We start from the raw sequence: 12332 nt of genomic DNA, 5'->3' as shown, positions 1-12332 counted from the left end.
ATTAGCATGGTAAAAGGTCTTTCTGCCCCGACCAAACTGTGCTGCACAATTAATCTACTAACTGATATGTCTTTGGGATGTGGGAAGAAACCAGAGTATCCGGAGGAAACCCATGTGCTCACAGGGAGAACATAACGGGTAGCGGGAGGAAGAGGTGTAAGAGGAGGCCAGGCCAAAATGGCTTGAAAAATAGACAACAAACGTTGGCAAGATTGCATTATGAATCTACAGCCATGAATATAGGACTCCCTCTTCAGATGGCACGTGGTTAACAATTTCAATCAAACAGTAATGAGTCTTCACTGACCTGTTGTAATCACGCACGACCAAAAGAACACTCTCTCGGAGTTTCCGGAGTTCCTCCCGGCGCTGATAGATCTCCATTACATAGTGAGGGATCTCAAAAAGTAACCGTTCCCAATAATGAATTTCATCAAACAACTCCAGCAGGTACCTGCACAGAAGCAGGAGGAGTAACACAACTAGCAGCGTTCTCTCTTGAGTAATGTCTGCTGATCAGGATTGTCACAGACAACTTTTAGTTATATTTAGGAAAAGCATTTATACCATAAAGGGAATTTAAAACCGTAAGATATAGAAGCAGAATTAGGCCATTTGGCCCATCGAGTCTACTCCATTTCATCATGGCTGATCCTTTTTCCCTCTCAACCCCAATCTCCTGCCTTCTCCTCGAACCTTTTCATGCCCTAACCAATCAAGAATCTATCAAGCTCTGCCTTAAATATACCCAATGAATTGGCCTACACAGTCACCTGTGGTAATGAATTCCACAGATTCACTACTCTCTGACTAAAGAAATTCCTCATCTCTGTTCTAAAAGGATGCCCCTCTATTCTGAGGCTGTGCCATCTGCTCTTAGACTCCCCCACCATAGGAAATATTCTCTCTATATTCACTCTATTGAGGCCTTTCAATATTTGAATTGCTTCCAATGAGGTCACCCCTCATTCTTCTGAATTCTAGTGAGTAGAGGCCCAGAGCCATCAAACACTCCTCATATGACAAGCCTTTCAATCCCAGAATAATTTTGTGAACCTCCTTTGAACCCTCTCCAGTGTCAGAAATTTCTTACCTAGATAGGGGCCCAAAGCTCCAAGTGAGGCCTCAACTATGCTTTAAAAAGCCTCAATATTACATCCTTGCTCTTATATTCTAGTCCTCTTGAAATGAACGCTAACATTGCATTTGCCTTCCTCACCACAGATTCAACCTACAAATTAATCCTTAGGGAATCCTGCATGAGGACTCCCAAGTTCATTTGCAACTCAGTTTTTTTGTATTTTCTCCACATTTAGAAAATAGTCTACACTTTTATTTTTTCTACCGAAGTGTATGACAATACATTTCCCAACACTGTAGTCCATCTGCCACTTCTTTGCCTATTCTCCTAAACTGCCTAAGTCCTTCTGTAGTCTCTCTATTTCCTCAAAACTACCTGCCCCTCCACCTATCTTTGTGTTATCCGCAAACGAGTCCACAAAGCAATCAATTCCATCATTCAAATCATTGACATATAGCGTAAAAAGATGCAGTGCCGATATAGACCCTTGTGGAATACCACTAGTCACTGGCAGCCAACAAGGCTCCTTCTATTCCCATTCTTTACCTCCTGCCAATCAGCCGATGTTTTATCCATACCAGTATCTTTCCCATAATACCATGGGCTCTCAGCCTCATGTATGGCACCTTGTCAAAGGTCTTCTGAAAATCCAAGTACACAACATTCATCGATTCTCCTTTGTCTATCCTGCTTATTATTTCTTCAAAGAATTCCAAAAGATTTGTCAGGCAAGCATTTCCCTTGAGGAAACCATGCTGACTGTGGCCTGTTTTATCATGTGCCTCCAAGTAACCTGAAACCACCTCTTAACAATCAACTCCAACCAATGAGGCCAGAGTAACTGGCCTATAATTTCCTTTCTTCTGCCTATTCCCTTCTTGAAGAGTGGAACGACATTTGCAATTTTCTATTCCTCTGGAACCCATGCCAGAATGAATTGATTCTTGAAAGATCGTTACTAATGCCTCCATGATCTCTTCAGCCACCTCTTTCAGAACCCTGGAGTGTACACCATCTGGTCCAGGTGACTTATCTACCTTCAGACCTTTCAGTTTCCCAAGAACCTGCTCCCTAGCAACTGCAATTTCACTCATTTCTGCCTGGTGACATTCAAACTTTTGGCATACTGCAAAAGTGAAGGCTGATGCAAAACACTTAATCATTTCTTCTGCCATTTCCTTGTCCCCCATTACTGCTTCTCCATCATCATTTTCCAGCAGTCCAATATCTATTCTTGCCTCTCTTTTACGCTTTATATATCTGAAGAAATTCTTTAATATTATTGGCTATCTTACTTTCATATTCCATCCTCTCCTTCTTTATGATTTTTTAGTTGCCTTCTATCGGATTTTAAAAGCTTCCAAATCTTCTAACTTCCCACTACTTTTTGCTCTATTATATACCCTCTCTGGTTTTATGTTGAATTTTGGATTCGTGTCAGCCACAGTTGCATCATCCTGCCTTTAGAATACTTCTTCCTCTTTGGGATGTATATATCCTGCGTCTTTCGAATTGTTCCCAGAAATTCCAGCCATTGCTGCTCTGTTCTCATCCCTGCTACTGTTCCTTTCTAATCAATTTTGGCCAGCTCCTCTCTCATGCCTCTAATTTTCATTCCACTTTTGCCCATGGAACACCCAAGAAGAATACCAGACAACAGATAGTACAGTCAGATAAGATACACTAGCTTTTTGGCTGGATAATGAGGCCACTGAAGATAGAAGAAAATCGAAAACATTGAACACCGCAGGGCAGTGCTCGTGCTTCATCACACAATGCTGTGTCAACCTTATAACATACTTAAAGATCAATCTGACCTATCCTTTCAAAAATAGCCCTCCAATTTCTTATCATCCATGTACCTAACTAAGATTTTGTTAGATGTCATACTGTGTCTGCCTCCACCACCACCACTGATAGCGTGATCTATGTGCCCACAATTCTCTGTGTAAAAACACTACCTCTAACTTATACATTCTTCCAATCACCTTAAAATTATGCATCCTTGTATTGGCCATTTCTGCCCTGTGAAAAAGTCTCTGGCTATCCATGCTATCTTTGCCACTTGTCATCGTATACACTCCTATCAAGTCACCCCTCATCCTCCTTTGCTCCAAAGAGAAAAGCTCAACCTATCCCCATATGACATGCCCTCTAATCTAGGCAGCATTCTGGTAAATCTCTTCTGCACCATCTCTAAAGATTCCACATCCTTTCTATAATAAACACAAAGTACACTGCAGATGCTGTGGTCAAATCAACACGTACAACAAGCTGGAGGAACTCAGCAGGTAGGACAGCATCTGTGGAAACGAGCAGTCAACGTTTCAGGCCGGGACCCTTCATCAGGACTGAAGAGGGAGGGGGCAGAGGCCCTATAAAGAAGGTGGGGGGAGGATGGGAAGGGTCTCGGCCCGAAACGTTGACTGCTCATTTCCACGGATGCTGCCTGGCCTGCTGAGTTCCTCCAGCTTGATGTATGTGTTGCTTTCTATAATAAGGTGACCAGAACTGAACAAAATACTCCAAGTGTGGTCTAACCAGGGTTTTATACAGCTGCAAAATTACCTCATAGTTCTTGAACTCAGTCCCCTGAGGGCAAACACACTATAAACCTTCTTAGCAACCCTATCAACTTGCATGGCATTTTTGAGGGATCTATGGATTTGGACTCCAAGATCTCCCGGTTCCTTCACACATTCACATGTAAGAATCCTGCTATTAACTATATATTCAGCCTTCAAATTAGACCTTCCAAAGTGAATAATAGAACCATAGAACATTACAGCACAGAAACTGGCCTTTTGGCCCTTCTTGGCTGTGCCGAATCATTTTTCTGCCTAGTCCCACTGACCTGCACCTGGCCCATATCCCTCCAAACCCCTCTCATCCATATGCCTGTCCAAGTTTTTCTTAAATGGCAAAAGTGAGCCCGCATTCACCACTTCATCTGGCAGCTCATTCCTCGCTCCCACCACTCACGTGAAGAAGCCCCCCCAATGTTCCCTTTAAACTTTTCCCCCTTCACCCTTAACCTATGACTTCAGGTTTTTTTCTCCGCCAGTCTCAGTGGAAAAAGTCTGCTTGCATTTACGCTATCTATACCCATCATAATTTTATACACCTCTATCAAATCACCCCTCATTCTCCTACGCTCCAGGGAATAAAGTCCTAACCTATTCAACCTTTCTCTGTAAGTCAGTTTCTCAAGTCCCGGCAACATCCTTGTAAACCTTCTCTGCACTCTTTCAACCTTATTAATATCCTTCCTGTAATTGTGTGACCAAAACTGCACACAATACTCCAAATTCGGTCTCACCAATGTCTTATACCTGTGACGCCACTTTTAGGGAATTATGTATCTGTATTCCCAGATCCCTCTGTTCTACTGCACTCCTCAGTGTCCTACCATTTACCTTGTATGTTCTACCTTGGTTTGACCTTCTGAAGTGCAATACCTCACACTTGTCCACATTAAACTCCATCTGCCATTTTTTAGGCCATTCCTCCAACTGGTCCAAATCCCTCTGCAAGCTTTGAAAACCTTTGAAATCACTTCAAGCTTTTTCAGGTTGAACTTCAACTCCCACTTCTCAGCCCAGCTCTGCATTCTGCCAATGATCTGTTGTAACCTACAGCAACCTTCAATATTCAAGTTTATCTGTCATGTGTACAGAGAAACATACAGTGAAATATATTTGCATTCACCTTCAACATGAACCACACCACCATCAACCCTTGTGTCAGCATATTAAACTCTATCAGCATGTTGACTTTGTTGAGAACACATTAGGCCTTGTTGATAATAACATCCCTGGTGCAAACAAAGCTGCTCCCAGCCCTCATCTCTGGTTCTCTGATTACTAATTAAACCAGTTAAGCTAATTCAAAGGGTGATGACACACACAAAATGCTGGAGGAACTCAGCAGGTCAGGCAGTATCTATAGAAACAAATAAATGGTCAACTTTTCGAGCCGAGATCCATCTTCAGGACTGAGAAGGAAAGGGGAAGATACTAGAATGATAAGAATAGGAGAGGGGAAGGAGGCTAGCTGGAAGATGATAGGTAAAGCCAAGTGAATGGGAAGGGTCAATAGCTGGAGGAGAGTGGACCACAGGAGAAAGAGAAGGAGGAAGGGACCCAGGGGAAGTAATAGGCAGGAGAAAAGAGGTAAAAGGTCAGAATAGGAAGTAGGGAAGGGGCATGGAATTTACTTTCCAGAAGGAAAAAAAAATTGATATTCACGAGGGTACCCAGATGAAATATAAGGTGCTGCTTCATCAACCCGAGGATGATCTCACAAGAAGAGGCCATGGACCATCACATAGGAGTGGAAATGGGAATTAAAATGTTTGAACACCAGGAAGTCCTACATATGACAAATGGTGCAGAGACGATCAAAGAACTGGTCCTCCAATTAACGACAGGTCTCACCAATGTAGAGCAGACTGCATCAGGAGCACCAAACACAACAGACAACCCCAGCAGGTTCACAGGTGAAGTGTTGTCTCACCTGGAAGGACTGTCAGGGCCCTGAATGGAGGTGAGGTAGGAGGTGAATGGGCATGTGTAGCTCTTAGGCCGCTTGCAGGTATAAGTGCAAGGAGGAAGATTAGCGGGGAGGTAATCTCTGGTTTCCTGCCACCACCTAGGTCTTATCATATATAAAGAGCCTATACAATTTACTTTTTAACTTGTGTCATAAATGCACCCTATTATCCGTTAGAATATTACCACTAGTAAATTGTGTGTTATGTGTGTGAGTTGTATGTACTGTGTTGTGCACCTTGGTCTGGAGGAACGTTGTTTCATTTGGTGGTATGCATACACACTGATGAATGACAATAAACTGAATTTGAACTTGCACTACTGACTTACTACCTTCCACTTCCTCATCCAAGTCATTTATAAAAATCACGAAGAGCAGGGGTCCCAAAACAGATCCCCGAAGAACACCCTCCTCCTGGCAGAAAATGCTCCACCTACTATCATCCACTGCCTTCTGTGGGCAAGCCATTTTTCAGTCCATGTAGCCAAGTCCCCATGGATACTATGTCTCATAACTTTCTGGACAAGACTACCATTGGTCACCTTATCAAAAGCCTTACTGAAGTCCATATACACCATATCCACAGCTGTACTGTAATCAGTCCCTGGGGTTTGTCCATGATGGCACCTCTGATTAGTTGGCACACACTATTAGTCCCACCTTGTTCCCCATCTTTCCCAGTAACTACCAAAAACTGACATGTCAAAGTTTACGCTGAGTCGGCCATATTCATCATTAGTTCGAACCATCAGAGGTCTCTCCAAACGTTTTATATTCTCCCGGTCCACATTGACAGTCCATTCAGTGAAGGTCTTGCGCACAAATTCATCCAGTGACTGCTCCAGTGACTTGTAGAATGCCATTGACTCATCTCCCAGTCCAATTTTGGGCAGGGAGGTAGCTTGTGCTAGAAACTGTGGATTACAAAGGAAAGAATGATATGAAATTAACATTTTATTACCTGTCAAAGTAGCTGACAAACAAAGTGTATCTACCAGTTCTGACTCAGCCTGTTGTGGAGTTGAATTTCCAGAGAAATAACAATGTCGTATCAGTTGACCTGTCCCTGAGCCATGCATGTAGACACAAGCTCAAGTAAGGCAAGCCAACATCTTTTCTTTCCTAGGAGTTAAAGGAGCTTCTACTTGTCACCAAACACTTTAACAAACTTCTACAGATGTACTTTTGAAAGTACCCTGACTGGATGCATTACAGTCCGGTACAGCAACTTGAATGCACAGGATTGTAAGAAATTGCAGAGAGTAGTGGACTCTTCCCAACACATCACAGGCACATCACTTCCGGTAGTATCTATAGGACACACTGCCTCAAGAAAGCAACACCCATCATCAAATCATCTGGGCTACGCCATCTTCCACAATTCCCATCGAGCAGGAGATAAAAAAACCTGAAGGTCCTACACCATGTTCAGGAATAGCTACCATCCATCAATCATTTGGTTCTTAAACCAATTGACACAATTCTAATAATAGTTCAGCAACACTATAACTACTTTGATCACTTTACATAGTATAGACTTTGAATCTTTTTAATTCTAATTCTGTTTTTTTTTGTAAAAATTATGCTTAAGCTAAACACGTGAGATTCTGCAGATGCTGGAAATCCAAAGTAACATACACTGGATATGCTGGATAACTCAAACTGAGAAAGAAAGCAGTAGAAGCCAGGAAAGGTTGGTTGGGGGAGGAGAAGGAGCCATCCATCTGCCTTCTCCCTTACCTGGCCTCTCAGCTTGTACTATTTCCCCTCTACTCAACTTCTTATTCTGGCTTCTCCCCCCCTTCCTTTCCAGTCCTGACGGCCTTGACCTAAAACATCGACTGTTTACTCCTCTCCATTGATGCTGAGTTCCTCCACCATTTTGTGTTCAATTTATGCTGAGGTTTTTCATGTGAATGTTGTGTATCTGATGTGATGTGCCTGTGATGCTGATGGAAGTAGGTGTTTCATTACATCTGTGCACACACGTATGTAGATGAGGGTCAGGGACCAGGAATGACTGGAGTTCTTTCACAAAGCTGTTGGGCACCATGGACTGAAGAGTATCCACGATGTCATGGTTTGTCCACTTTAGGGACTCCAGCTTTCTTTGCATCTGCAGCTTTGTCCGAATGTTAACATCCAGCTCACCTCCATGGACCTCTCAATGCGCCGGCGGAGAGTCCGTGCCCAGTGCGCCTGGCCAGCATATCGTGGCATCTGCGGAGGCAAGTAGATGGCCTTTCTGTTCAGATCTTTATTCACCCGAGAGAGCTCCTCATTGAACAGGATGTAGACTTCCACAGTCTTTTTATCAATGGTGCGTTTGATAGTCTGGAAGGAAAACGTGTAAGAGAGTAGTCTTTATCTTCATCTTAAAGGCATTCAAACATAGAGCATTATAGCACCTTACCGGCCCACAATGTTGTACCAACCTTTTAACCTACACCAAGATCAATCTAACCCTTCCCTCCTACATAGCCATACATTTGCCAGTCTAGGAGTCTCTTAAATGTCCCTAATGTACTTGACTCTACCACCCCGGCAAGCTGTTGGAAGGTTTAGAGCAAGGGTTTTCTAAATGGAGAGAAAATCAAAAAAAATCTGAGGCGCAAAGGGGCTTGGGAGGCCTTGTGCAGAATTCCCTAAAGGTTAATTTGCAGGTTAAGTCAGTGGTCAGGAAGGCAAATGCAATGTCAGCATTCATTTCAAGAGGACAAAAATATAAAAGCAAGGATACAATGTTGAGGCTTTATAAAGCGCTGGTAAGGCCTCACCTTAAGTATTGTGTGCAGTTTTGGGCCTCTTATTTAAGAAAGGATGTGCTGACATTGGAGAGGGTTTCACAAAAATGATTCCAGGATTGAACAGGTTGTCATATGAAGAGCATTTGATGGCTCTAGGCTTGTATTCACTGGAAGCCAGAAGAATGAGGGGTGAGCTCATTGAACCTATCAAATGGTGAAAGGCCTTGATAGAGTGGATAGGGAGAGGATGTTTCCTATGGTGGGAGAGTCAAGGAGAGAACACAGCCTCAGAATAGAGGTGTGTCCTCTTAGAACAGAGATGAGGAGGAATTTCTTTAGCCAGAGTGGTGAATCTGTGGAATTTGTTGCTGTGGAAGACAAGTCTTTATGTATATTTAAGCAGAGGTTGACAGATACTTGATTGGTCAGTGCATGAAGAGATGGTGGGAGAAGGCAGGAAGTTGGGGCTGAGAAGGAAAATAGATCAGCTGTGATGTAATGGCAGAGCAGACTCGATGGGCTATATGGCCAAATTCTGCACCCTGTATCTTATGGTCTTACAGGTTCCCAACTTGGGATCCATAGACCCCTTGATTAATAGTATTGGTCCATGGCATAAAAATGGTTGGAAACCCCTGGTTTAGAGGGATGTGGGCCAAATGCAGGTAAGTGAAATCCTGATGAAGGTCTCAGCCCAAAACATCAACTCTTTATTCCTTTCCACAGATGCTTCCGATTTGCTGAGTTCCACCATCACTTTGTGTATGCTACAAGTGGGGTCAGCTTAGACAAGTGCCTTGATTAGCACAGGCCAGCTGGGATGTTTCTGTGTTACACAGCTCTAAGAATCTATAACTTACTGTGGCTAGCTTGCTGGAGGATTCCAATAAAGGCTCCAGAAAACCGGAAACATCAACTGTTTTTATCTCTATAGACACTTCCTGACCTGCTGAGTAGCAGTTTCTATTTTTGTTAGTCTCCAGCAAAGTTGCTGCCTGAAACCCCTGTTCATTACTACGCGAGTACTGTCACTAAGATGAAATAATGATTCACTTATCATGCCCCAATACCTGCCTTCCAACCTCTCACAACCACATACTCCTAATTTTAACCTTGGGAGCACTTCGCTGATATTTCACCTCTGTGTGGGAAATGAAAGAGGATTGTTAATATCTATAGAAACATAGGCCATTCAGCCCTTCAGTTGCTGCTTGCACAAAGAGTTCATGGCTGATACTCTATTCTTCCTGTCTGACCATACATTTCTTGATATTGATTGACGTCTCCTTAGCACAAGGGATTTAGATGGGGTGGAGTTTGTTAAGTGTGTTCAGGAAGGTTTCCTGATACAATATGTAGATAAGCCAACTGGAGGAGAGGCTGTATTTGATCTGGTATTGAGTAATTAACCTGGTCAAGTGTCAGACCTCTAGGTGGGAGGTAGTGCCCACAACTCTATCTCCTTCACCATAGCATTGGAGAGGGATAGGGGCAGATAATTTAGGAAAACATTTAATTGGGGTAGGGGGAAATATGAGGCCATCAGGCAGGAACTTGTTAGCATGAATGGGGAGCATATGTTCTCAGGGAAATGCATGGCAGAAATGTGGCATATACTCAGGGAACATTTGCATGGAGTTCTTCATAAGTATGTTCCAATGAAGCAGGGGAAGGATGGTAGGGTAAAAGAACCATAGTGTACAAAGGATGTAGAAAATCTAGTTAAGAAGAAAAGAAAGGTTTACAAAAGGTTCAAGAAAATAGGTATTGTTAGAGGTCTAGAAAGTTACAAGGTTGTTAAGAAGGAGCTTAAGAATGGAATTGGAAAAGTCAGAAGGGGCCTTGCTAAGGCCTTGGTGAGCAGGATTAATGAAAACCCCAAGGCATTCTACAAGTACGTGAAGAGCAAGAGGATAAGACACATGCGAATAAGACCAATCAGGTGCGATAGTGTAAACACGTGCATGGAGTTGGAGGAGGTAGCTGAGGTACTTAATGAATACTTTGCTTCAGTATTCACAAGACCTTGGCCATTGTGGGGATGACTTACAGATAAGCCACTGGGACCGAACAAGATGTACCCCAAGCTACTGTGGGAATTGAGGGAGGAGATTGCTGAGCCTCTTGCAATAATCTTTGCATCATCAATAGGGATGAGAGAAGTACCGGAGGAATGGAGGGTTGTGGATGTTGTTCCCTTGTTGAACAAAGGGAGTAGAGATAACCCAGAGAGTTGTAGATCAGTGAGTCTTACTTCAGTGGTGGGAAATTTGCTGCAGAAGATCCTAAGAGGCAGGATTTATGAGCATTTAGAGAGACAAAATCTGACTAGGGATAGTCAGCGTGGCTTTGTCAAGGGCAGATCGTGCCTTATGAGCCTGATTGAATTCTTTGAGAATGTAACAAAACACATTGATGAAGGTGGATGTGGTGTAGTAAGACATTTGATAAGGTTCTCCATGCAAGGCTTCTTCAGAAAGTAAGGAGGCTTGGGATCCAAGGAGGCCTTGCTTTGTGGATCCAGAATTGGCTTGCACACAGAGGACAAAAGGTGGTTGCAGACGGTTTGTATTGCATGGAGGTTGGAGTGATGGAAGATGAAATGTGACCTGACAGAGGTGTATAAGATGATGAGGGGCATTGATCGTGTGGATAGCCAGGGCTGAAATAGCTAACATGAGGGGGCATAGTTTTAAAGTACTTGGAAATAGATACCAAAGATATGTCAGGGGTACATTTTTTACACAGAGAGTGGTGGGTGCATGGAATGGGCTGCCACTGGCAGTGGTGGAAGCAGATATAATTGGGTCTTTTAAGAGCTTCTTAGATAGGTGCATGGAGCTTAGAAAAATAGAGGCCTTATGAACTAGGGAAATTCTAAGCAGTTTCTAGAGTAGGTTACGTGGTCATCAAAACATTGTGGGTCGAAGTTTTATGTTCTCGTCCATTTGCACGTAGTAATCAATTGTAGCAACTCAGTAATCAATTAGCATGTAGTATGTAGCACCATAATTAAGATATAGTAGTCAATTTGCACATAATAAATCAATACTCTACTTCTTTTCTGTCTGATCACGTGCTCTGATTCTATTAGCATGTAGTAATAAACTGATCATTCTCTTGATCCAGAACTCTGTGAAGGAATTGCTCTTTTTCCAACTAAATAACTGATCTCTTACCCTAAGACTTTATCTGTTCTTCAAGATCCTCCAGCAGAGGAAACTTGTGCATCTTAGCTGTCAATTCCTCTAAGAATCAGATTCAGATTTATTTATTATATGTACAGTACTATGCAAAAGCCTTAGGCACATAACTATAGCTAGGTTGCCTCAGAGTTTGGCACAGTACCATAGCAATTGTATGTATTGTGCTGTAAAAAGAAGACAGATTTCATGTCATGTGTGAGTGATGATAAACCTGATTCTGATATGGGTGTTTATTGCGGACTGAGAGTTGGAAGGAGGGAGGGAAAAGGGAGTTAAAGTAGTGAAAAGAGGAAGGGAGAGGAGAGGGAGTAGGAAACGTTAGAGAGACATTCTGTAATGATCAATCAATTGTTTGGAATCAAGTGACTTTGGTGTTTCTAAGTTGTGTGTGGTGTGTGGGGGGGTGTGGAGAGTGAGTGAGTGAGAGAAAGTGTGTGTGTGTGTGTGTGTGTGTGTGTGTGTGTGTGTGTGTGTGTGTGTGTGTGTTTGGGGGGTGTGTGCGTGTGGGGTGTGTGTGTTTGTGGGGTGTGTGCGTGTGGTGTGACGGTGTGTGTGTGTGGGGTGGTGTGGTGTGGTGTGGTGTGGTGTGTGTGTGTGTGTGTGTGTGTGTGTGTTTGGGGGGTGTGTGCGTGTGGGGTGTGTGTGTTTGTGGGGTGTGTGCGTGTGGGGTGTGTGTGTGTGGTGTGACGGTGTGTGTGTGTGGGGTGTGTGTATGTAGCGTGTGGGGTGGGGTGGTGTGGTGTGGTG

General features: G+C 43.2%; 1 protein-coding gene across 1 annotated transcript in view; it reads right to left on the bottom strand.

Moving 5' to 3' along the window:
• dnah2 (dynein, axonemal, heavy chain 2) overlaps window positions 1-12332 on the bottom strand; it is a 462789-nt gene that overhangs the window by 283487 nt on the left and 166970 nt on the right. Inside the window, exons 13-15 of the mRNA XM_059975314.1 lie at window positions 7784-7966; window positions 6332-6546; window positions 308-454 (exon numbers count right to left, since the gene is read on the bottom strand). Coding sequence (XP_059831297.1) covers window positions 308-454; window positions 6332-6546; window positions 7784-7966 — 545 coding nt within the window. The remainder of the gene's footprint in view (window positions 1-307; window positions 455-6331; window positions 6547-7783; window positions 7967-12332) is intronic.

The sequence above is a fragment of the Hypanus sabinus genome, chromosome 7 (assembly GCF_030144855.1).
Source record: "Hypanus sabinus isolate sHypSab1 chromosome 7, sHypSab1.hap1, whole genome shotgun sequence".
NCBI lineage: Eukaryota > Metazoa > Chordata > Chondrichthyes > Myliobatiformes > Dasyatidae > Hypanus > Hypanus sabinus.
This window is presented reverse-complemented; position numbering and strand designations above follow the sequence as displayed.